Raw genomic sequence first — 24,954 nt, 5'->3', positions numbered from 1 at the left:
TGGGAAATGAGAAAAGAGAGAAAGGAGGGGGCAGAGGTTATGGGATGTTGATCATGCCATCAGCTTGAAGGCTAGCTAGTTGCTCCTCCATCCTGGCAGTAGAGGAGACCATTGTCTGGATACATAAAGCTGGCAGTGACCACTGAATAATCAAGGGAATTTGTATCATCTCGCTTTCCCATCAGGAAATACTCAGCACAGCAGCATGATGAATTTCATAAAAGGATGTCCCAGCACCAGTTCCCTATTCCTCATCCACACTGGAAGCTTGTGCTTTTCAAAAAAAAAATCTCCTTTTTATCACCCCATAAGAAATGGAAGCTGAATTAGGCCATTGGGCCCATCGAGTCTTCTCTCCCTTTCCATCATGGCTGATTCAAATCGGAGGCGGTGATGAGTCAGCACGTAGGCTGATGCCACAACAAATTCTCACACAGTGTCAAGGAACTGATTATTGACTTCAGAAGGAAACCCAAGTTCCATTAGCTAGTCCTCATTGGAAGGTCAGAGCTGGAGAGGGACAGCTACTTTAAATTCCTTGGTGTTATGATTTTGGAGGTCCTGTCCTGGGCAATTATGACGAAAACACAGCAGCGCCTTTAGGAGTTTGCATACATTCAGTGTGGCATCTAAAACTTTGACAAACTTATAGATGTATAGTGGAGAGTATATTGACTGGCTGCATCAGGGCCTGGTATTGAAACCCTAATGCTCGTGCATAGAAAATCCTACAAAATGTAGTGGATATTGCCCATCCTATTCATGGTAAAGCCCTCCCCACCATTGAGCACATCTACACAAAGCGTTATTACAGGAAAGCAGCATCCATCATCAGGGACACCCACCACCCAGGACGTGCTCTCTTCTTGCTGTTCCCATCAGGGAGAAGGTACAGGAGCCTAAGGGCTTACACAACCAGGTTCAGGAACAGATATTACCCCTTAACCATCAGGCTCTTGAACCAAAAGGGAACTTCGCTCAACTTCACTTGCCCCATCATTGAGATGTTCCCACAGCCTATGGACTCACTTTCAGGGACTCTTCATGTCATGTTCTTGATATTTATTTATTATTATTACTTCTTTCTGTCTTGTATTTGTGCAGTTTGTTGTCTTTGGTTGAATACCCATGTTGGTGCGGACTGTCATTGATTCTATTACGGTTATTATATGGTTAAGGAATTACTGAGTATGCCCACAAGAAAATGAATCTCAGGGTTGTACATGGTGACTTCTCTGTACTTTGGTAATAAATGAACTTTGACCTTTATTATCTCTCTCAATGCCGTTCTCCTGCTTTCTCCCCTTAACTTTTGAAACCATTACTAATCAGGAACTTATCAAACTTTGCTTTAAATATACCCAATGGCTTGGCTTTAGCAGCCATCTGTGGCAATGAATTCCACAGTTTCACCACTCTCTTACGAAAGAATTGCCTCCTCAGCTCTGTTCTAAAAGGATGTCCCTCTATTCTGAGGCTGTGCCCTCAGGCCATAGATTCGTCACCTCAACTCTGATTCCACAACCTACAGACTCACTTTCAAGGAATCTATAACTCATGTTCTCAGTATTATTTACTTCTATTTTATTTGAACTATTTGTGAACTATTTGTCATCTTTTGCACTTTGGTTGTTTGTTAATGTATATTTTTTTCATAAATTCTATTGTTTTTCTTATCCTGTAAATGCCTCCAGGCAAATCTCAAGGTAGCATGTAGTTATGTATATGTTCTTCAATAATAAATTGACTTTGACAAACATCAGCTGTATTTTGTTTCTCTCTAGGCTCACTCACTAGGTGATAGGATGAGGGTGTGTGAGGTTTTCCTGCCTAAGGCAGCTCCTGATTTTAATTATTTCAATGCAAGCAGATGCATGTGGGGGGGGATTGGGGTGCGGGGCAGGGGAGAAGAATCACTGGCTCCATGGTCCGGAAGTGCCTGCAGGAATATTATAAAATTACATGCCTTGTGACAGATGTTGCATGTACTGTACGTAGCATCTCTCGAGGCTTCAGAATGGACCAGTATGATTATCAACAAAGCCGTAGTGCTGGAACCGTCACAACCAAATTAGGTCTCACTAACAGCCAATATGATAACGATGGGATGGTTAGCTTTATGCAGATTAAGTAATTTAAATTCTTATCTGGTCTGACAGCCAATGTCACAAGTTCCAGTGATATAGTGTGAAGTTCTGCAACCCTGTGTGTGTAGAGGTGGGCAAAGAAATTCTCCTCAATATGGAGGCCTGTGTGAATGGCTTCCCTACCTTCACACTTAGGACTGCTCCACTTCTGTTTGTACATTTTGATGAGAAGATCTGTGGTGTTCATTGAGGGGTAATTTTTGAGGACTCTAGGGAGATTAAAGACTATAACTATTAAATACGTGGACAGGAGGGGTGTGGAGCGAAGGTGGGCGGAGTAGTGGCACAGCACAGACTGGATGAGCTGGTCTGTGCTGTAGTGCTCTATGATTCTATTTTTGGCAGATTAACTTCAGAACAAACAGTGCCGGGGCAGATCATTGGTGTCGTCAAGTTTCTGACGCTAAAGCTCAAAATAAAATTTATTATCAGCCTACATACGTGTCACCACATGCAACTGAGGTTCTTTTTCTGTGGGCATACTCAGCAAATCTATAGAATAGGAACGGTAAACGAGATCAGTTGAAGAGCAAGAGCACAGAAGACACCAAACTGTGGAAATGCTATTGTAAATAAATAGCAATAAATAAAGAGAGTATGAAATAACAAGATAAAGAATCCTTAGTGTGAGATCATCGGTTGTGGGAATGTCGCAATAGTGTAATTATTGTTTTTTGTTCCTGATGGTTGATGGGTAGTAACTGTTCCTGAATCTGGTGGTGCAAGTCCTGAGGCACTTGTACTTTCTGCCTGATGGCAGCAACGAGGAAGTAGCGTGGCCTGGTTGGTGAGGATCTTTGATGACGGATGCTGCTTTCCTAAGATAGCGTTTCATGTAGATGTTCTCAATGGTTGAGAGGGCTTTGCCTGTAATACACTGGGCCAAATCGACTACCTTTTGTAGGATTTTCCGTTTAAGGACCTAGGTGTTCCCACCAATTGAAAGATAGCATGCCAGTAATTTACTGACCCTTACTAACCCATTAGTCTTTGTAATATGAGACGGAACTGGAGCACCCAGAAGAAACCCAGCTGGTCCAGGGAGAACATACAGACAGTGGTGGCAATTGAACCTTGATTGCTGGAGCTATAGTGTGTGGGATCTTTTACATCCTCCTTTGAGGACAGATGGGACCTTGGTTTAATGTCACAGCCAAAGCATAGTACTTCAACTGTCCAATACTTCCTCAGCAAAGCAAAGAAGTGTTGGACTGAATTATGTGTTCAATTCTCATGAGTGGGACATGAACCAAAAACTTCTTATTTAATGGAAAGAAGAATAGCACCACTGAAGCAAGGTTTATCGGATTAATTTAAATGGCGGAAAGTTGTTAAAACTCTATGCCAACATCTCCTGATGAAGGGTCTTGGCCGAAACAACAACTCGTTATTAACACACACATTAAATGCTGGAGGAACTCAGCAGCTCAGGAGAGGAATAAACAGTCTACGTTTTGGGCCAGGACCCTTCATCAGGACGGGAAAGGAAGGGGGAAGATGCCTGGATAAAAAGGTGGGGGAAAGGGAAGGAGGATAGCTGGAGGGTGATAGGTGAAGCCAGGTGGGTAGGAAAGGAAAAGGGCTGGAGGAGAAGGAATTTGATTGGAGAGGAGAGTGGACCATAGGAGAAAGGGAAGGAGGAGGGGACCCAGGTGAAGAGAGGTCAGAGGCCCGAAGGGGGAATAGAAGAAGAAGGTGGGGGGGGGGATTTTTTTTTAATCAGAAGGGAACAATTGATATGCATACAATCAGGTTAGAGGCTTTCCAGATGGTGTTGCTTCTCCACCTTCTGATGGCCTCATCTTGGCCCATAGATGTTGAGTTCCTCCAACATTTTGTGTGCGTTACTCTGCCAACTTTATCCTCCTGGAAAAGTCGTGTTTACAATGGAATTATATAAAATTATCACGTACTGAAGTGTTTGGTTTGGAAAACACAATTTTCTGGGAGGTAAAAGATTCTGGGAGAGGTGTATAAGTGATAAGAGACATAGAGTGGACAGCCAGCAACTCTTTTCCAGGGCAGAAATGGCTCGTATGTTGAGGCATAATTTTAAGGGGTGGAATGAAACAATAGGAGGGATATCAGAGTAGGTTTTATATGCAGAGTGGTAGGTGTGTGGAATGCACTTCCAGGGGTGCTGGTAGGAGCAGATACGTTAGGGAGATGTAAGGAGGTCTTGAATAGGCAGATGGATGAAAGAAAAATGGAGGTCTACGTGGAAAGGAAAGGATTAGATCAGGGGTTCCCAACCATCTTTATGCCATGGACCAATACCATTAAGCATCGGAAACCCCTGGGTTAGACTGATCTTGGAGTAGGTTTAAAGAATGGGCTGAAGAGCCTGTACTGTGCTGTATTGTTCTTTGTTCTGTAATAGACACATAGAATTTGGCCCATCAAGTCTGCTCCACACAGACTCATCAACAACATGGCAGACCTAGTTTCCCTCCCAGCCCCAATCTCCTGCCTTCTCCCCATATCCCTTCATGCCCTGACTAATCAAGAACCTATCAACCTTTGCCTTAAATATAGCCAATGACTTGGCCCCCACAGCTGCCTGTGGTAACAAATTCCACAGATTCACCACTCTCTGGCTACAAAAATTCCTCCTCATCTCCATTCTAAAAGGACACCCCTCTTATCTGAGGCTGTGTTATCTGGTCTTAGACCCTCCTACCTTAGGAAACATCCACTCCACATCCACGCTATCAAGGCCTTCCACCATTCAGTAGGTTTCAATGAGGTCACCTCTCATTCTTCTGAATTCCAGTTAGTAGAGACCCAGAGCCCTCATCATGTGCTTCGTAACTGCTATTTTGTAATCATTTCAAAGATATAAGCAGATACTGTGTACACAAGTGAAATAAAATATTGGCAGTAAAAGATCTCAGTTGTGCAATAAGGAACTAGGGCAGCCAAGAACACAGGTGTTTTTAATGTAACCAACACACACAAAATGCTGGAGGAGCTTAACAGGCCAGGCAGCATCTAGGGAAAAGAGTACAGTCGACATTTTGGGCTGAAACCCTCAAGCGTGGCATGTAGAACGCGGTGGGAGAAGCATTCAATAGAATGTGAGTACCTTGGGGTCCTCAGAGGGTCCAAATCGAGAAGCTTGAAAACAAAGCTGGAAACCGTGTGCTAGAAGCTGGTGGTGAAGACATGTTCCAGAACGCATGCATGGCTGTAGTAGTGGATCTGGATAAGCACATGGTCAAAGAGTCAGATGCCAGCAGAGATCACAGGGCACCAGTGACAGAGAGTTTCACTGAACTGCCGTCGAAGGGAAGCTTAAAACATTCTTCAGGGTAGACGCCCCTGGGAGAGACTCTGTGGTGTAGTAATCCAATTATAAACAAGAGAAGATCTGCAGATGCTGAAAATCCAAGAGTACAGGCGAAACCCTGCCCGAACATCTTTAATGTGTCTCTTTTCAAAGTAGATAGGGCCAATAAAAAACAATTGTGTACGAATGCTTTGCTGTCTCTGATTATGAGACACAAAATTGAATCTGCCTGCTCACTTGTTAGGCCAGTTACCCTATTCAGGACTAAGTTAAAAAGACCATAAGACATAGGAGGATAATTAGGGCCACTTGGACCATTGAGTCTGCTCTTCCATTCTATCATGAGACCATAAGTCCAAAAGATATAGGAGCAGAATTATGCCATTCAGCCCATCGAGACCGCTCTGCCATGCCATCATGGTTGATCCTGGATCGCACTCGTGCACCTGCCTTCTCGCCACATCCCCTAATGCCCTAACCAAGCAGGAAATGATCAACTTCCACCTTAAGTATACTCATGGGCTTGGCTCCAGCGCAGTCTGTGGCAGAGCGTTCCGTAGATTCACCACTCTTACCTCTTTACCTCTGTTCTGAAAGGTCACCCCTCAATCTTGAGGCTGTGTCCTCTAGTTCTGGAAACCCCCACCATAGGAAACATCCTCTCCTATCTGGTCCTTTCAACATAGAGACAAGATTCAATGAGAGCCCGCCCCCGCATTCTTCTAAATTCCAGTGAGTACAGGCCCAAAGCTGCCAAACGCTCCTCATATTGACCTCTTCGTTCCCAGAATCATCCTCGTGAACCTCCTCTGGGCTCTCTCCAATATCAACGCATCCCTTCTGAGAGATGGGGCCCAAAACTGTTGACAATACTCCAAGAGTGGCTTGATCTTATAAAGGCTCGGCATTTTCTCCTTGCTGTTATATTCTATTCCCCTTAAAAATAAATGCCAACATTGCATTTGCTGCCTTTACCACAGACTCAACCTGTAAATTAACCTTCTGGGAGTCTTGCACGAGGACTCCCAAATCCCTCTGCACCTCTGATGTTTGAATCTTCTCACCATTTAGATAATAGTCCACATTATTGTTCCTTTTACCAAAATGTATTATCATACATTTTCCGACACTGTATGCCATCTGCCACTTTTTTGCCCATTCTTCCAATTTGTCTGTCCTGCTGCAATCGCATTGCTTCCTCAGCACTACCTACTCCTCCACCTATCTTCATGTCATCCACAAACTTTACCACAAAGCTTTCAATTCCATTCTCCAAATCATTGACAAACAATGTGAAAAGTAGTGGTAACAATACTGACCCCTGAGGAACACTACTAGTCACTGGCAGCCAACCAGAAAAGGCCCTTTTTATTCCCACTCGCTGCCTCCTGCCTGTCAGCCATTCCTCTATCCACGCCAGTATCTTTCCTATAATGGCATACATTTATATTGCAATGCAACTTCATGTGTGGCCACTTCTCAAATGCCTTCTGAAAATCCAAGTAAATGACATCCACTGCCTCTCCTTTGCCATCTGCTTGGTACTTCCTCGAAGAACTCTAACAGATTTGTCAGGCAAGATTTCCGTTGACAGAAACCATGCTGACTTTAACTTACTTTATCATTAGTCTCCAAGTACCCCGAAACCTCAACCTTCATAATAGACTCCATCGCTTTACCAACCACTGAGGTTGGGCTAACTGGCCTATAATTTCCTTTCTGTTGCCTTCCTCCCTTCTTAAAGATTGCAGTGACTCTTCAGGACATGGCAGAGTGTTCCAAAAAAAATATAAAACGTACGTCACCCCAGACTACAATAAAGTGTACCCCTGCCTAATAGGGGTCAAAATAATGACAGTGTTGCTCGCTGCACTGTTTGCAACAGTGACTTTTCTATTGTCCATGGTGGGTTAAGACTGTAAAAGAAGTTTTGAGGTGAGTGTAACAGGTGTCATTCGTTCATTAGCATAGCTAACGTTATTTAAACTAGCTGGCCAGCTGCTAAGGAGCTACTCTATTGCAGACATCCCACCTCTCTCAGAAGTCTCCCGCAAATTGATGGTGCTACCTCCCTGAAATGAGTTTTTGAAGGGTGGGATGTCTGAAGGTGAAACGTGAAATATTTAAGGGGTAATCTGAGTGGGAACTTCTTCACTGAGAGAGTGGAATGAGCTGCCAGCACAAGTGGTGTATGTAGGTTTGATTTTAACATTTAAGAGACATTTTGATAAGTATATGGATGGGAGGGCCATGACCCAGGTCCTGCAATTTTGCAGAGTCCTGTAGATTTGTTTCATTTTGCTTCTTTTATTGTCACAACTTCTTACTATTCATTCAGGAACAAGAGACCAAGCAAAGGCCTTGTCAAGAATCTCTCACTGCAGGCCTGAGAGATCAAGCAGAGGCCTTGTCAAGAATCTTTCTTGATACAGGATGAGAGATCAAGCAGAGGCCTTGTTAAGAACCTCTCTCTGTGCAGGCCTGAGAGACCAAGCAGAGGCTTGTGCTTGTGCTTTTCAATAACCTTGTCACAGAGTTGCTTGGAGTATTCCTTTGTCTTCATGGTGTAGCCTGACTCACCAGCAGTTGGACCTTCCAGATACAAGTGTATTTTTACTACAGTCATTTGAAACACCTTGACCGCATACAGGTTAACTCCATTTAGCTAATTATGTGACTTCTAAACCAATTGACTACACTAGTGATGATTTGGTGTGTTCCAAGGGATATTCAGTATATACTGTGTCCCTGTACAAACGTTTGTAGATCATTTCTGCTGATTTTAACCTCTTGTCTCTAAGCTGTTGCCGTTTTGATCAAAGTCGTTTAAATCTTTCTTCTCTCACCCTAACCTCACATCTCCTAGATTTGGACTCAACTACCTGAAGGAAACAACTGTTAGTATCCACCTTGTATAGGCCTCTCCTAATTTTGAGCATTTGTGTTGGTTAGATTTGTGAAAATTTGACCCCTTCACAGAAGCAGAGTTGAATGAATAAAGACATACCAAGTGAAGCAAATGTTGTAGCCGTAACATCCTCCGATACAAGGACTCTACAATCCAAGGTTTGGTGTAGGGACATACTAGGGGGCTTTGTTGGAGATGATAGAGATAGTCTTAGGTGAGGCACAGTTCAGAGGTGTTGAAGAACGAGTCCTATTGATGGCACAGGTCTGGGTGTCTTCTGCATCATGTTCCCACATGATTACAGGACACGCTGGGACTGAGGTCAAGCAGGGTTCTGCTGCTTACAAAGGGTGTTGCCATGGTAACTCCAGTGACCTCTATAGTGTCATAAACCATAATCATCATCATCAGGTGCCATGCCCAGTTTGAGCTTTGACTGCCATGGCCCACACACTTCTGTTTCGGGTCAAGTGGATCAATTCATTGGTATTCATTTCCAGTTCTCTGGCTGCTGTCTCCATCATCATTTGTCTTTGTCTTCCTCTTGCTTTCTTCCCTTCAATCTTTCCCATAATTACCGTGCATTCTAACTCCTCTTTCCTAATCACATGTCCAATGAAATTACGTTGCCTTTTCATGATCTCCTACATTATTTCTCTTTTTGTGTTTGCTCTGTTCATGACATCCTCGTTAGATATTCATTTTGTCCATGATATTCTTTGCATCCTCCTCAAAAACCACATCTCTGCTGCTACAATTCGTTTCCTCATGTTATTAGATTTTGTCCAACATTCTGATCCATATAACATAACTGGATAAACATAACATTTCAGTATATAAAGATCATAAAGCAAAGGAGCAGAAGTCAGCCATTCAGCCCATCGAGTCTGCTCCGCCATCTTATCATGAGCTGATCCATTCTCCCAATTAGTCCCACTCCCCCGCCTTCTCACCATAATCTTTGATGCCCTGGCTACTCAGATACCTATCAATCTCTGCCTTAAGTACACCCAATGACTTGGCCTCCACTGCCGCCCGTGGCAACAAATTCCATAGATTGACCACCCTTTGGCTAAATAAATTTCTTTGCATCTCTGTTCTGAATGGGTGCCCCTCAATCCTTAAGTCATGCCCTCTCGTACTAGACTCCCCCATCATGGAAAACAATTTTGCTACATTCGCCTGGTCTGCTGCGTTCACCAGAAAATGTGTAGCCCGGGTGGCTGATGATGACCTCTCCTTGTATGGAGACGAAATGTTTACACGTAAATTGCCAAGACTGGAGAATAACTCAACCCAACCAGGATATAATTTGTTTAGTGCATGAATTATTTCAAAGCTGCTTCTATGCTCCACTTTGGTCTGGTTCTTGTGAGGATCTAAATGTCCTACATTGCGTGTGACCCTGTCGTGTTTGCATCTAGCACTGAAATGCATTAATGTCTGGTTTTCATAGAGTCATAGAGACATAGAGCAGAACAGCATGGATGCAGGCCTTGAGTCAATACTGATCACATTATCCAAGATAGACACAATTTCTTTTACTTGGCCCAGACCCTTCTAGATAGATAGATAGATATACTTTATTAACCCCGAGGGAAATTTGGTTTCGTTACAGCCGCACCAACCAAGAATAGAGCGTAAATATAGCAATACAAAAACCCCAACAATCAAACAACAAAATGCAAACTATGCCAGATGGAAAGTAAGTCCAGGACCAGTCTATTGGCTCAGGGTGTCTGACCCTCCACAGGAGGAGCTGCACGTTTGATGGCCACAGGCAGGAACGACCTCCCGTGCCGCCAAGTGTTGTATCACGGTGGAATGTGGCCAAAGTCCAACAGTAAAACGTTCAGTATCCAGTCTGCAAACACGTTCGTTGATCGTAATATACCCTGGATTGCATCATCCGTTGTTAACCCAATCAGTAAGCACCCAACTCCTTTATGCTTACCGCTCTCGGTGCACTTCCGGTCAGCCGGAACGGTATTACTCACCAAACTCCTCTTCTCCAAAAGTCTCTGTTGTCTCGACCCGGTCCTCTTTCCTCGGCTTTGTGATCCCCCTCTGCATCCTCTGTGTGTTTTCCTCCTGATTTCAGCAGGGGTGTCCGCCGCTCTGTTAGCTAAGCCGGCCGGGATTTGCTGGTCCGTGGAATACACAATGCGACCTTGCTTCTGTCCCGCGTGTCGGGATGTAACCATTTCCAGCGCTAAAGGGAACCCAAATAAAACTCTCTCTACCAGCATGTAGAGAGGGTGCAGCTTTGATATGTTACTGTGAGAGAAAAAAATACAAAAAATAACGTAAATTAAAAAGTAAGAAGAAGAAAGTGAAAGAATAGATCGGAACGGCTGTACCAGGCTGCATGCACGACCGGCGCATGCGCACTGTGACTGAATCCTGCCCCTCCATGTAGTTATCCAAGTTTTAATGCTGACCTCTGGGAAATGGAGCAAACACTCCCATAGGAAAGCGGCATCAATGACCAGTTTCCCCCATCATCCACACCATGCCCTTTTCTCACTACTACCATGGGGCAGGAGGTACAGGAGCTTTGGGTCCCACCTTCCAAGGTTCAGGAGCAGCTATTGCACTACAATTATCAGGCTCCTGAACTAACATGGACAACTTCACTCACCTCAACTCTGAACTGATTCCACAACTTACAGACTCATTTTCAATGACTCTCCCACTCACATTCTCAGTATTATATATTTTAATTGCACGATTTGTTCTTTTACACACTGGTTATTTGTCAGTCTTTACTTGGGTATAGTGTTTTTGTAAATTCTATTGTATTTCTTTATTTTCCTGTAAATGTATGCATGAAAATGAATCTCAGGGTTGTATATGGTGGCATATATGTAGAGTCATAGAACCATAGAAAAGTACATCACTGTTACAGGCCCTTCAGCCCATTTAGTCTGTGCCAAGCCATTTAAACTACCTACCATCCATGTACCAATCCAAACTTCACTTCAACATTGGAATCGAGCTTATATGCACCACTTGAACTGGCAGCTCATTCTACGCTCTCACAACCTTCTGAATGAAGAAGTTTCCCTCATGTTCACCTTAAACTTTTCCCCCTTCACCCCCAATCCATGACTCTAGTTTCAGTTCCACCCAACCTCCGTGGTAAAAGCCTGCTTGCACTCACTGAATGGTTCAAGTGGTTGTACATTGATAATAAATTTGCTCTGAACATTGCCTTTGAAGTCATGCTTGGCATCGTATAGAAGAAGATCCATAGATTTCCTGCACTTTCCAAAATTTAACATGGTGGCAAAATTGCTCGGCCTATCTCAGTGTGATGAATTTGACGGTGGACTTTGAGTTGTAGCATTGCGCAACACAGAAACAGAATCGTGAAATTTGTTGTCTTTGCAGCAGCAGTACAGTACAAAACATAATAACAGAGAAAAAATGGATTACAGTAAGTGTGTGAGTATTTATAATATGCAGCGAAAAAATAAAAAAATAAGTAAGTAGTGAGGTAGCGTTCATGTGTTTGGTGTTCATTCAGAAATCGGATGGCCGAGGGGAGGAAGCTGTTCCTGAATCATTGAGTGTATGCCTTCAGGCTTCTGTACCTCCTTCTTGAAGGTAGCAATGAGAACAAAGCATGACCTGGGTGATGGAGGTCTTTAATGATGGATGCCACCTTTCTGACACATCACTCCTTGAAGATATACTGTATTCTTTGGAACGTAGTAGATTGAGGGGAGATTTGACAGAGGTGTACAGAATTATGGGGGGAATAGATGGGGTAGATGCAAGTGGGCTTTTTCTACTGAAGTTGAGAGGGACTACAACCAGAGGTCATGGCTTTTATGGGTGAAAGGTTTAAGGGGAATACGAGAGGAATATCTTCACTCAGAGGGTTGTGAGAGTGTGGAATGAGCTGCCAGCACAAGTGCTCCATGCGAGCTCGATTTCAAAGTTTGGAAGAAGTTTGGATATGTTGTACATGGATAGTAGGGCTATGGAGGGCTATGGTCCCATTGCAGGTTGATGAGAGTGGGCAGCTTAAATGGTTCAGCATGGACTAGATGGGCTGAGCGGACTGCTGCTGTGCTGTACTTCTCTGTGACTCTACAATATGGAGGTTAGTGCCCACAATGGAGTTGACTGAATTTACTGCTGTCTGCAGCTTACTTCGATCCTGTGCAGTAGCCACCCACTGCAGTAACTCTCGCTCTGCACTTGTTCCATATCCAAATGCTAGGCCAAACAGGGCTGTTAACGAAAACTCTCAAATGGAAAACAAAGCCAACACTGTGGCTGAAAGGAATAACTGAATGTAAAACAAATACCACTAGTCTTCAGAGTCAGTTGACTAAACAGTCCAATTTCCCAGGCAAGGCGGAATGCAAGCAGGCAGCGAAACGTTGCTGTGCTTTACTCAAGTCTCGACAAGGACTACGATGAAAAAAATGGAGTTAAATACCATCACAATGAAATAATAATTATCTGACACGTGCATATTCACGAGTGCAATTGCAGGATCTGCTGCGCTTCCGAATCCATGGTTGTGACAGCATCAATATGTTGCATCCAGGTTAGGTCCTCGGAGATATTGACACACAGGAGATTGAAATTGCTCACCCTCTCCACTTCTGATCCCTCTATGAGGACTGGTGTGTGTTCTCTCGTCTTGCCCTTTCTGAAATTCACTATCAGTTCTTTGGCCTTACTGATATTCAGTGCAAGGTTGTTGCTGCGACACCACTCAACTAGCTGGTATATCTCACTCCCATACACCCTCTTGCCACCCTCTGAAATTCTGCCAGCAATGGTTGTATCATCAGCAAATTTATAGATGGCATTTGAGCTATGCCTAGCCACACTGTCATGGGTATAAAGAGAGAGCACAGCAGTGGGCTAAGCACACACCCCTGAGGTGCACCAGTGTTTATCGTCAGTGAGGGGGAGATATTGTCACCAATCTGCACAGATTCTGGTCTTCTGGTTAGGAAGTTGAGGATCCAGTTGCAGAGGGAGGAAAAGAGACCAGGCTCTGGAGCTTAACAATCAGAACTGTAGGAATGATTGTGTTAAGCACTGAGCCGTTGTCAATGGACAGCATCCTGATATAGGTATTTGTGTCCCATTTACTTGTACTTACTCCTTGGGGTTCAGTGTAATTAAAGTTAAAGTTAAAGTCTGTCCCGAGCCTTGTGGCCCATCGGGCTGGTGCTTATGCCAGTTTCTGTGGTGTGAAGTGACTGAGAGTACAAGACCCCCCCCCGGATAGGACGCCAGTCTGTCACGAGGTTAACCCCCAGCATTTGCCAGTACCCATTCTCAGCTAGGTGGACTGGACGGTTAAGTGCCTTGCTCAAAGACACAACACGCTACCTTGGCTGAGACTCGAACCCACGACCTTCAGATCATGAGCCCAATGCCCTAAGCACTTGGCCACGCGCCACAAGGACTACGTGTAATTGGTGATGCGTTAATGAATTGAGCATTGGTTAATTGAAATGATTGAAATCCTGTAACTGCTGGTAGTACCATATGTAGCTGCCAGTTTTTCTATGATAGTTGGCATACATAATACTGTTTTCCTGTTTAAACGTGGTCTCCTGAAGCATTAATCCTCTGACTCACATGGATCTGTACGCTCCAGGTGAGTATTTTCTACAACTACGAATGCCGTATGTTACCACGCAAAAGCCTTGGGCACATCACTCTCTGTCCCTCATTAGTGAGCAAGAGCCTGCCTGAGATGCTGAGGTGCTGAGATGGACAGTAGTTTTTGATGGACTCTGGGGGGCTTTGCTATTGATTGCATGTGGTGGGGGCGGGGTGGGTGGCTAATGCTTTTGCAGGAGCGAATGGGGGGAGGGGAAGGTGGAGGGGGAGAGTTGATGCTTGTGTGTGAGCGGAACTTTGGGGTTCTAGCATTTTCTGTCATTCATTCTTTGGGGCTTTTTTCCTGTTTCGTGGATGTCTGTGAAGAGTAAGAATTTCAGGTTGTACACTGTATACATTCTCTGATATTAAATTGAACCAGCTCTGGGAGGAGAGGGGAATCATGGTAGGGAAAAGGGGAAGGGAGAAGGAAGAACTGGAGAGACATTCTGCAATGATGAATAAACCAATTGTTTGGAATCAAGTGAACTTGCCTGGTTTCTCAGGGCTGGGTGTGTCTGCACCCACACCACCCCTCCCCACCCAGGCACTCCTTCTCTGCCGCCTGTCCCACACCCCTCCCACTCCACCCTCACCATTCCTAACACCCTTTACTCCCTCCAGATTTACAAAGTCCGTCTCTGCTCCACGTTGGCAAAATACAGTACATATGTGCCTAAGATTTTTGCACAGTACTGTATGTGACCTTTCACTGTTTTCCCCATCTTTGCCTACAAAACAGCATACCAGAATCCCTGTAAATTATTTGATCTCCCAAATGGAAAAAAAGTATTTCCAAAGAGAGCAGGAAAGTTTCCAGCGTGGGAACTAATCCTGAACCATTAACTCTGTTTTTCTTTCCGTCCAACGCCACCTGAACTGCTGAGTATTTCCAGTAGTCTTCTGCTTCTGTTTATTCTACCCAGTTGCTGTAATGAATACCTTCACAAACCTCAGATTGAAAATAAAACATAATTTTAGGGTTAGTTAATTATACCATGTATCCAACTGGAATAATAAACACGAGATTTTGCAGAAGCTGGAAATCCACAGCAACACACACAAAATGCTGGAGGAAGTCAGCAGGCCAGGCAGCCTCTATGGAGAGGAATAAATAGTCAACGTTTTGGGCCGACACCCTTCATTGAGATGATGCACTATCAGGGATTTTTGCTCGATATTTTTGTTTCGTTTCTTCAAAGTATTAAACTAATTCAAAAAACACGGGGGGCGGGGGGAGCCAGAAATGGGAGTCCAACTTTGGGTTTCTTTTCAGTGAAAAAATGTATATTCAAGATTCACAAAATCACAAGACAAAGGAGCAGAAGTAGGCCATTCAGCCCATTGAGTCTGCTCTGCAGCTCCCCCATGAGCTAAACTATTCACCCATCTAGTTCCAATTTCCGGCTTTTTCCCCATATCCCTTGATACCCTGACTAATTAGATACCTGTCAATCTCCTCCGTAAACACCCTATATGATCGGGCCTCCACAGCCATATGTGGCAACGAATTCCACAAATCCACGACCCTCTGGCTAAAAAAATTTCTCCTCATCTCTGTTTTAACTGGGTACCCTCTAATTCTAAGACTATGGCCTCTTGTCCTGGACTCAAGATTCAAAATTTGAATTCAAGATTCAAAAAACTTTATTGTCATTCTAACCGTGCATCAGCTCTGCAGGGCAGAGTGAGACAGCGTTTCTCAGGGGCAGTGCAATCATAACATAGCAAACGCAACGCTAAATAATAAACATAACAATAAATAGTGAAACACAACAGCCACATGTCAGTTAAAATCAAGTTGTAAGTGTCCAGTGCAAGTTAAAAGTGTCCAAAGCAGAGTCAGGTGGAGCAGCTATTTAGCAGTCTGACTGCCTGTGGGAGGAAGCTGTTTAGTATCCTTGTGGTTTTAGTTTTGATTCTCCTGTAACGTTTGCCTGATGGCAGAAGAACAAACAGTTCATGGAGAGGGTGTGAGGGGTCTTTAATGATGTACCGTGTCTTCTGGAGGCATCGACTCTGAAAGAGGTCTTGGGCAGAAGGTAGGGAGACCCCAATAACCTTCCCTGCTCCCCTAACCACCCTCTGCAAGGCTTTTTTGTCGACAGCACTGCAGCTGGACTACATGTGATTACTGAATATATGATTACTCAAATATATTGAAATATTGAATACACAGCAAATATGGAGTCTATTATTAGTTTGAGTCTGAGGCCTCTGTTGGTCAGAGTTGATCAATGATTTTGCGTCCTAGCGGTCTAGATACACAAGCCTGGACAGTACAATATGGAGAGCAAGCTGTCGCCCATGTAGCAAGCTCCCCCTCTCCACGCATCTGATGAACCCAAAGGGACAGCAGAGACTGAGACAGTTTGATACCAGCAGTATTGCAGGGGTTGCCAGTCAGCATTGAACACAACGCAGGACTGCCTTAGGGACTCCAGCTCTGGATTCTTCCCTTGAGGTTTATTCCTGAAGCCTTCCCCACGAGAGGGTATAGCCACAAGGCAGCAGAGGTTTGAGATCAGAGTTTTCCTTCTCCTAGACGAGCTGCCAACCATGGCTGACAAGCCCCATCTGCCCAAAATGACTGGTTTTAAGGTGCCAGTAATCCACCTTAACCTCTTCTTCTGTCAGTAGAAATGATTCTGCCGGGCATGGTAGCGAAGCCACTCGTGAAGGCCAGGAGCTGGATATGGGTGTCAGAGGCTATTTGAAGTGAACCATTGGGATCATTTAATAGGTAGAGGAATGTTATCCCCATTACCGCTCCCGATTATAACAACTGAAGGAACCCTATTAGTATATGGCCTTTATTCCTATACCAACCTTTCAATGAATGTAATATTTTTTAAGTTAGTTTAACAATGGTGAAATTGTTCAGCTCAACTGGTGCCTTGAAAATCATTGGGTCACATTTATTAGTTGTTTGACAATTATTGTTTGTCTTCTTTTGCACATTGGTTGTTTGTCAGTCAAAGTTCAAGTTCAAAGTTCGCTGTAAATTTATCATCAAACTATATACGTCACTATATATTACCCTGTGATTCGTTTCCTTGCAGGCACTCACAGTAGAACAAATAAATACAATAGAATCAATAAAAAGACTTCACACACAGACTGACAAGCAGCCCTCAAAAAATAACTTTGGGTAATTACCCGCACTCCCCCCCCCCCCCCGCTTTACCATTCCGCATGTCCATTTCCCTCGCACGCTTTCTCTCCTTACCCACCCATCACCTCCCTCTGGTGCTCCTCCCCCTTTCCTTTCTTCCAGGGTCTTCTGTCCTCTCCTGTCAGATTCCCCCTTCTCCAACCCTTTATCTCCTTCACCAATCAACTCCCCACCTCTTTTTCATCCCTCCCCTCTCCCTGTCTCACCCATCCCTTGCCACCTTTTACTTCTTCCTCCTTTCTCCCCCCACTTTCATATTCCGACTCTTTCCTCCCTTTCCTTTCCAGTCCTGATGAAAGGTCTCGGCCTGAAATGCCGACTGTTTGCGCTATTCCAGAGATGCCTGGACTGCTGAGTTTCTCCAGCACTTTGTGTGTGTGTTGCTGATAAGAGGCAATGTGTAAAAGAAGAACAAAGAAAAACAAATAAAAGTAAACAAATGACATGAGTAAATGGATAATACTGAGAAGATGAATCCTTGAAAGTGAGTCCTCAGGTTGTGGAATCAGATCAGAGTTCAGGTGAGTGACGTTATCCGCATTGATTCAGGAGCCTGATGGTTGAAGTCTTCACTTCCCTAAATGCTACATCCTGCATCTCTATGTCCATCTGTCATCTGCTGATGTATGTTTTTTTTCTGTGACATTGTGCTGTATTTCTATTATTCCTGTGAATGTGTGCTGGTAACAGATCTCAGGGTTGTCCTGTATCGTGTAATATATCATTCATTTGTTCTGTGCCATGTCCTACGACACAGGCGATCATGATCTTTCCATGACCATGGCTCTTGTTGGCAAATTGTCCCACAGAATTGGTTTGCCATTGCCTTCTTCTGGGCAGTGTCTTTATAAGACCGGATTCCACCCCCCCCCCCCCCAGCCATTATCAATACTCTTCAAGGATTGTCTGCCTGGCATCAGTGGTCACATAACCAGGTCTTGTGATCTACACCAGCTGCTCATACGACCATCCACCACCTGCTCCCATGGCTTCACATGACCCTGATTGGGGGTTAAGCAGGTGCTACACCTTGCCCAAGGATGACCAGCAGGCTAGTGGAGGGAAGGAGCACCTTACAATTCCTTTGGTAAACACATATTTCCACCCTGCCACCCAATACTCATAGTCATAGTCATACTTTATAGATCCCGGGGGAAATTGGTTTTCATTAGTGTTGCTCCATAATAATAAGTAGTAATAGAACCATAAATAATTAAATAGTAATATGTAAATTATGCCGGTAAATTATGAAATAAGTCCAGGACCAGTCTATCGGCTCAGGGTGTCTGACCCTCCAAGGGAGGAGTTGTAAAGTTTGATGGTCACAGGCAGGAATGACTTCCTATGACACTCAGTGCTGCATCTCGGTGGAATGAGTCTCTGACTGAATGTACTCCTGTGCCACCCAGTACATTATGTAGTGGATGGGAGACATTGTCCAAGATGGCATGCAACTTAGACAGCATCCTCTTTTCAGACACCACCGTGAGAGAGTTCAGTTCCATTCCCACAACATCACTGGCCTTATGAATGTATTTGTTGATTCTGTTGGTGTCTGCTACCCTCAGCCTGCTGCCCCAGCACACAACAGCAAACATGATCGCACTGGCCACCACAGACTCGTAGAACATCCTCAGCATCGTCCAGCAGATGTTGAAGGACCTCAGTCTCCTCAGGAAATAGAGAGGGCTCTGACCCTTCTTGTAGACAGCCTCAGTGTTCTTTGACCAGTCCAGTTTATTGTCAGTTCGTATCCCCAGGTATTTGTAATCCTCCACCATGTCCACACTGACCTCCTGGATGGAAACAGGGGGTACCTTAGCTCTCCTCAGGTCTACCACCAGCCCCTTAGTCTTGTTCACATTAAGCTGCAGATAATTCTGCTCACCCCATGTGACAAAGTTTCCTACCGTAGCCCTGTACTCAGCCTCATCTCCCTTGCTGATGCATCCAACTAAGGCAGAGTCATCCGAAAACTTCTGAAGATGACAAGACTCTGTGCAGTAGTTGAAGTCCGAGGTGTAAATGGTGAAGAGAAAGGGAGACAAGACAGTCCCCTGTGGAGCCCCAGTGCTGCTGATCACTCTGTCGAACACACAATGTTGCAAGCACACGTACTGTGGTCTGCCAGTCAGGTAATCAAGAACCCATGATACCAGGGAAGCATCCACCTGCATCGCTGTCAGCTTCTCCCCCAGCAGAGCAGGGCGGATGGTGTTGAACGCACTGGAGAGGTCAAAAAACATGACCCTCACAGTGCTTGCTGGCTTGTCCAGGTGGGCATAGACCTAAATGGTAGCATATCCATAGTTACATAATAGCTTTACTTTGAACTTCGGCCTGCAATCCACACAATGGCCATTGCTTTCACGCCAAGCACATTGTTCAGTCCTTTAAGGAGTTGGGATTGGTGGATCAGAGGAGGTGCGATGTGTGGCTTTGGAGTCAGGGAGATTCTTTCAGTGGTACAGAGGCCAGGGCCCACGACAGATGAAGCCTGTATTTCTCTCTTCCCATTTGAATGGGGCAGCATAGTAGCGTAGCGATTAGTCCAGTGCTTTAATTCAGTTCCCACCAATAACCGTAAGGAGCTTGTACGTTCTCTCTGTCACTGTGTGGTTTCCTCCGGGTGCTCCAGTTTCCTCCTACGTTCCAAAGACTTAGGGTTAGTGAGTTATGCTGGTGCTGGGAGCGTGGTTTCACACGCAGGCCGCTCCCAGCGCAATCCTCTCGGACTTGATTTGACGCAAACGACGCATTGCACTGCATGTTTTGACATGTAGGTGACAAGTAAAGCAAATTTTTATCAGATCTCTTTAAATCCCTAGTTTTAACAATGACCCATTAATCTGAGTGTATTTGTATAATTTTATGCAGTGGTAACAAATATTATTCCGAAGTCTGGCACGGTAGTGTAGTGTTCAACACAACGCTTTGCAGTGCCAATTCCCACCACTGTCTGTAAGGAGTTTGTACGTTCTCCCCAGGACCACATGGGTTTCCGCCGGGTGCTATGGTTTCCTCCCACAGTCCAAACAGTTGGCAGGTTAATTGGTCATTATAAATCAGGGTTGCTGAACAGCAGGGCTCTAAGGGGCAGAAGGGCCTGCTCAAAGCCGTACCTCAATAAATCAGTAAATCTTCTCAAACCAGTTCCTTTGACATTAAGTATTGCATTTGTGTTTCAGACGACGACTTCTCTGTAGAAGAAGAGGAGATGCATTCGTTCAGATGTGATCAAAGTGGTTTGTATATTTCTCACGTTACAATTTAATTCTATGAAATCAATGGCTTTCAAGTTTGCTAAGCAATGGAACTGAATTAAAATGTTCTGCACAGTCTCGCAAGTGGACAAGAGTACATCTCAGTGAAAGTTCCATATGTTGCTTTGCCTAACCGTTAACTGTGTCTCACATGTGGACCGAGCCATTTCATACTTCCTCGCCACACAGACAAGGAGGCCACTCATTTTATCAACTCCATGCCAGTTCTAAGAGCAGTCCTGTCAATCCCATTACTTCCCTGTAACCTTTTCTCTTACATGTGCCTGTTACCATAAGACCGTAAGACATAGGAGCAGAATTAGGCTAGGTGGCCCATCGAGTCTGCTCCGGCATTTAATCGTGGCTATTCCAATTTTCCTCTCAGCCCCAATCTCCTGCCTTCTCTCTGCATCCCTTCATGCCCTGACCAATCAAGAATCTATCAATCTCTGCTTTAAATATACATAAAGACAGCCTCCACAGCTGCCTGTGGGAAAGAATTCCACAGATTCACCTCTCTCTGGCTAAAGAAATTCCTCCTTATCTCTGCTGTAAAAGGACACCCCTCTATTCTGAGGCAGTGTCCTCTGGTCTCAGACTCTCCCCCCATAGGAAACATCCTCTCCACATCTAACGAGGCCCTTCACCAGCTGATAGGTTTCAGTGAGGTCATCCTTCATTCTTTTGAATTCTAGTGAATACAGCCCCACAGTCATCAAACGCTCTTCATGTGACAAGCCATTCAATCCCAGAATCATACCCTAGTGGGCTCAACCGCCAGCTGCTCCAAAATGCCATCTCACAGGCACTCTAGAAATTCCTCCTCCTGTAATCCAGCACTGACTTGATTTTTCCAAACTATCTGCAGATTGAAGTCTCCAATGACTATTGTAACATTGCCTTTTTAGCATGCGTTTTCTATCTCCCATTGTAATTAGTGGGCCACATCATTAGAACTGTTTGGGGGTCTGTATATACAGTAACTCCCTTCATGATCTTTTTACCCTTGCAGTTCATTAGCTCTCCACAGTGATTCAACACCTTCTGACCCTATGTCACCTCTTTCTAATGATTTGATTTCATTTTTTACCAACAGAGCAAGGCCACCCCCTCTGCCTTCCTGACTATCCTTTCGATACAACATGTATCCTTGGACATTAAGCTCCCAGCTATAATCTTTCAGCCATGATTCAGTGACGCCTACAACATCATACCTGCCAATCTTCAACTGTGCTGCAAGTTCACCTTATTCCATATACTGCACACATTCAAGTACAACCCTCCAGTCCTGTATTCACCCTTTTCGATTTTAGCTCCTTGTATGTTGCAGCTCAGCCTGTTGACTGCAATTTTGCCCTATCTACAGCCTCTCCTCACGACACATTGCCTGTGTTTGTAAACAAGTTACCTCATCTTCAGCACTATTCCTATGATACTTCTTGCACTGAAATATATACAGCTCAGTAGACTATTTGCACTATACGCAAACCTTTTGATTCCTAACTTTGTCTGAAGTCTTCCCAACATCTGCCTCCACAACCTCTCCCCTAACTGTTCTGGCACTCTGGTTCCCATCCCCCTGCAACTCTACAACATTAATAAATCTTCCTGTAGGATATTAGAGCCCTCCAGTTCAGTGCAAATAATCCCTTCTGTACAGATTCCACCTCCTTCCTACACTAACTCCTTAGCCACGTATTAAACTGTGTAATATTCCTAGTTCTAGCCTCATTACACCTGGCTCTGGTAGCAATCTTGAGATCACAACCCCGGACATCCTGTCCTTTAATATAGCGCCTAACTCCCTGAAATCCCTTTGCAGAACCTTGTCTCTCGTCCTACCCATGTCATTGGTACCCACATGGACCACGACTTCTGGCTGTTCACCCTCCCAACTAAGAATACTGAGGACTTGATCCCAGACCCTGGCACCCAAGAGGCAACAAGCGATCCAGAAATCTTGTTCTCGACTACAGAACCTCCTGTCCGTTCCCCTAACTAATGATCCCCTATCACCACAGCACGCCTCTTCTTCCCACTTCACTTCTGAGTCACAGAGGCAGACCCAGTGCCAGAGACCCGACCACTGTGACTTTCCTCTGTCAGGTCATCCCCACCTCCCAACCCCCAAGAGTATCCAAAGTGGTATACCTGTTGTTGAGGGGGATGGCCACAGGGGTACTCTGAAATGGCTCCTTAACCCCTTTCCCCTTTCTAATTCTCAACCAGTTTCCTGTGTCCTGCACCTTGGGAGTAACTGCCTCTCTATATGTCTGACCTATCACCCCTTCAGCTTCCTGAATGATCCAGAGTTCATCCAGTTCCAGCTCCAATTCCTTAACGCAAATTATCTGAAGCCGCAGCTGGATGTGCTTTTCGCAGTTGTAGTCGTCAGGGACACTGGAGGTCTCCGTGCCTTCCCACATCCCGCAAGAAGAGCATTCCACTATCCTGCCTGGCATCTCTCCTGTCCTTGCTGAGCAGATATAAAGAAGAGAAGGGAAAAAACTTGAGCTTTTCTTTCCTTTGCTTTTTCTGAGTGAAGCTTCTCTCCACTGAAGCTTCGAAGAACTAAAGCCTCAAGATCACCACTCTGAATCTGCCCACTCAAATGATGGCTGCTGTACTTGCACCTGCCTTCCATTAATTTGTTCTTGCTAATCAACCCGGGCGCCGATTAGTCACTGGTCAAAGCTCTATTATGCTGCTGCGACCCGCTTCTGCCTTTTATCCTTGGGTAGTGGGCCTGATTGTAGCCCCCTCCTCTCCAAACTTCCAATGTTCAGATTGGCTGCTGGTCAGAGCTCTGTTAAGTATAGGCTGAACAGGAACAACAATAGGGTAGCGTGATCAAACGTTTTTACTGACTCATGCTAGTCACGGTGCACACTGGGAACGAGGAACTGCGCCGTCCGGGACAAAAACGTGCGCACTCGAAAGCCCATGCCAAGGAGAGCGAGATCTCCTGCATGTAGGAGGCCTAACCGATTCACCGAGCAATCGATCGGCTGCATGCACACTTGCCTCTGCAATGGATCTGATAGGGTTGAGTGCCTTCCTCTCATCTAGCTGCAGTGAGGTGAGTTTACAGAGGCCCATTCTCTGGGCAACCAGCACATTTTTTGATTGTGAGGGGAGAGCTGCGGAACTCGCAGGGAGAACGTTGAAAATCCCTGTGGCAGTCCTGGAGATCAGAATCAAAGTTGGGTTGCTGTGAGCCTGAGGATGCTGTATTACCCACAGAGTCTCTGAGTTACCCATTCACAGGCGAGCTTGGGGCAGCCATAGATGCTCTCAAAGTTTATAAGGCCTTGGTCAGACCTCATGGAGTATTGTGAGCAGTTTTAGGCCCCTTATATACTGTAAGAACAAATATGTTGGCATTGGGGAAAGTCCATAGGAGGAACACAAGAATGGAAGGGTTAATGTATGAGGAGCATTCGGCAGCTCTGGGCCTGTACTCACTGGAGTTTAGAAGAATGAGGAGGGGGATCTCATTGAAACTTATCAAGCGGAGATGATGCTACCTATAGTGGGGTAGTCTAGCATCAGAGAACACAATGCAAGAATTGGTCAAATCACATCTTTTTGTTTGAGAAAATGGTAGTGGTAGTGGTATTGGAATTATTTGATTATTGTCACTAGAACCAAGGTACAGTGAAGATCTTGTCTTGCATACTACAGATCAAATCATTACACAGTGCTTTGAGGTAGAGTAAGATAAAACAGTAACAATGCAGAATAACGTGTCAAAACTACTGTAAGAGTGCAGTGCAGGGAGATGATAAAATGCAATTTCGTAATGAGGTACTTTTGATTGTGAGGCCAAGAGTCCCTCGTCATGCAAGAAGTCCAGTCAAGAGACTACTAACTGGGATAGAAGCCCCCCTCTAGACTCTTGCCTCTTCTCACCTGCCTATCACCTTTCCCCTAGGTCCCTTCTTCCTTCCCTTTCTCTTCTTCCCTATCAGATTCCTCCTTCTCCAGCGCTTTGCCTCTCCTCCCAATTGGCTTCACCTTTCACATTATAGATTCCCTCCTTCCTCTCCCCCACCTTTTTATTTTGGCATCTTCCCCCTTCCTCCTCAGTCCTGGTGAAGGGTCTCAGCCTGAAGCGTCAACTGTTTATTCATTTCCATCGATGCTGCCTGATCTGCTGACTTCCTCCAGCATTTTATGTGCGTGCGTGTGTGTGTGTGTGTGTGTGTGTGTGTGTTGTTTTGTACCTTCTGCCCAATTGGAATGTGGGGGAGGTGGGGAGAAGAAAGAATGTCTGGGGTGGGTGAGGTTTTTGATAACGCTAGCTGCTTTACTGAGGCGGTGGGAGGTACTGACAGGACCCATGAAGGGGACTCTGTTTCTGTGATTAGCTGAGCTAAGTGCATAACTCTCTGCAGTTTCTAACGCTTCAAGTGTTTAAAGCACACCCAGAGTTTACTTTGATTAATCCTGATGAGAGTTGATGTTTCTCAGATCAGCCCTTAGCGAGTTCTTACGGTGTTCAGAGACTAAGGGAGGTATAAATTACAGGA

General features: G+C 44.9%; 1 protein-coding gene across 4 annotated transcripts in view; it reads left to right on the top strand.

The window, feature by feature from the left end:
• Window positions 1-24,954, top strand: part of scara3 (scavenger receptor class A, member 3) — a 70,524-nt gene that overhangs the window by 6,492 nt on the left and 39,078 nt on the right. For 2 of the 4 annotated variants that reach the window (XM_072251645.1, XM_072251643.1), the window contains one exon: window positions 20,348-20,404. In XM_072251645.1, coding sequence (XP_072107746.1) covers window positions 20,348-20,404 — 57 coding nt within the window. Of the gene's footprint in view, window positions 1-17,046; window positions 17,136-17,446; window positions 17,681-20,347; window positions 20,405-24,954 lie in introns of those variants that run through there. The other 2 variants (XM_072251647.1, XM_072251646.1) reach the window with 2 other exon arrangements.

Source organism: Mobula birostris, chromosome 2 (assembly GCF_030028105.1).
Source record: "Mobula birostris isolate sMobBir1 chromosome 2, sMobBir1.hap1, whole genome shotgun sequence".
NCBI classification, from domain to species: Eukaryota; Metazoa; Chordata; class Chondrichthyes; order Myliobatiformes; family Myliobatidae; genus Mobula; species Mobula birostris.
The sequence above is the reverse complement of the archived record's forward strand: the minus strand, read 5'-3'. Positions and strand labels throughout refer to the sequence as shown.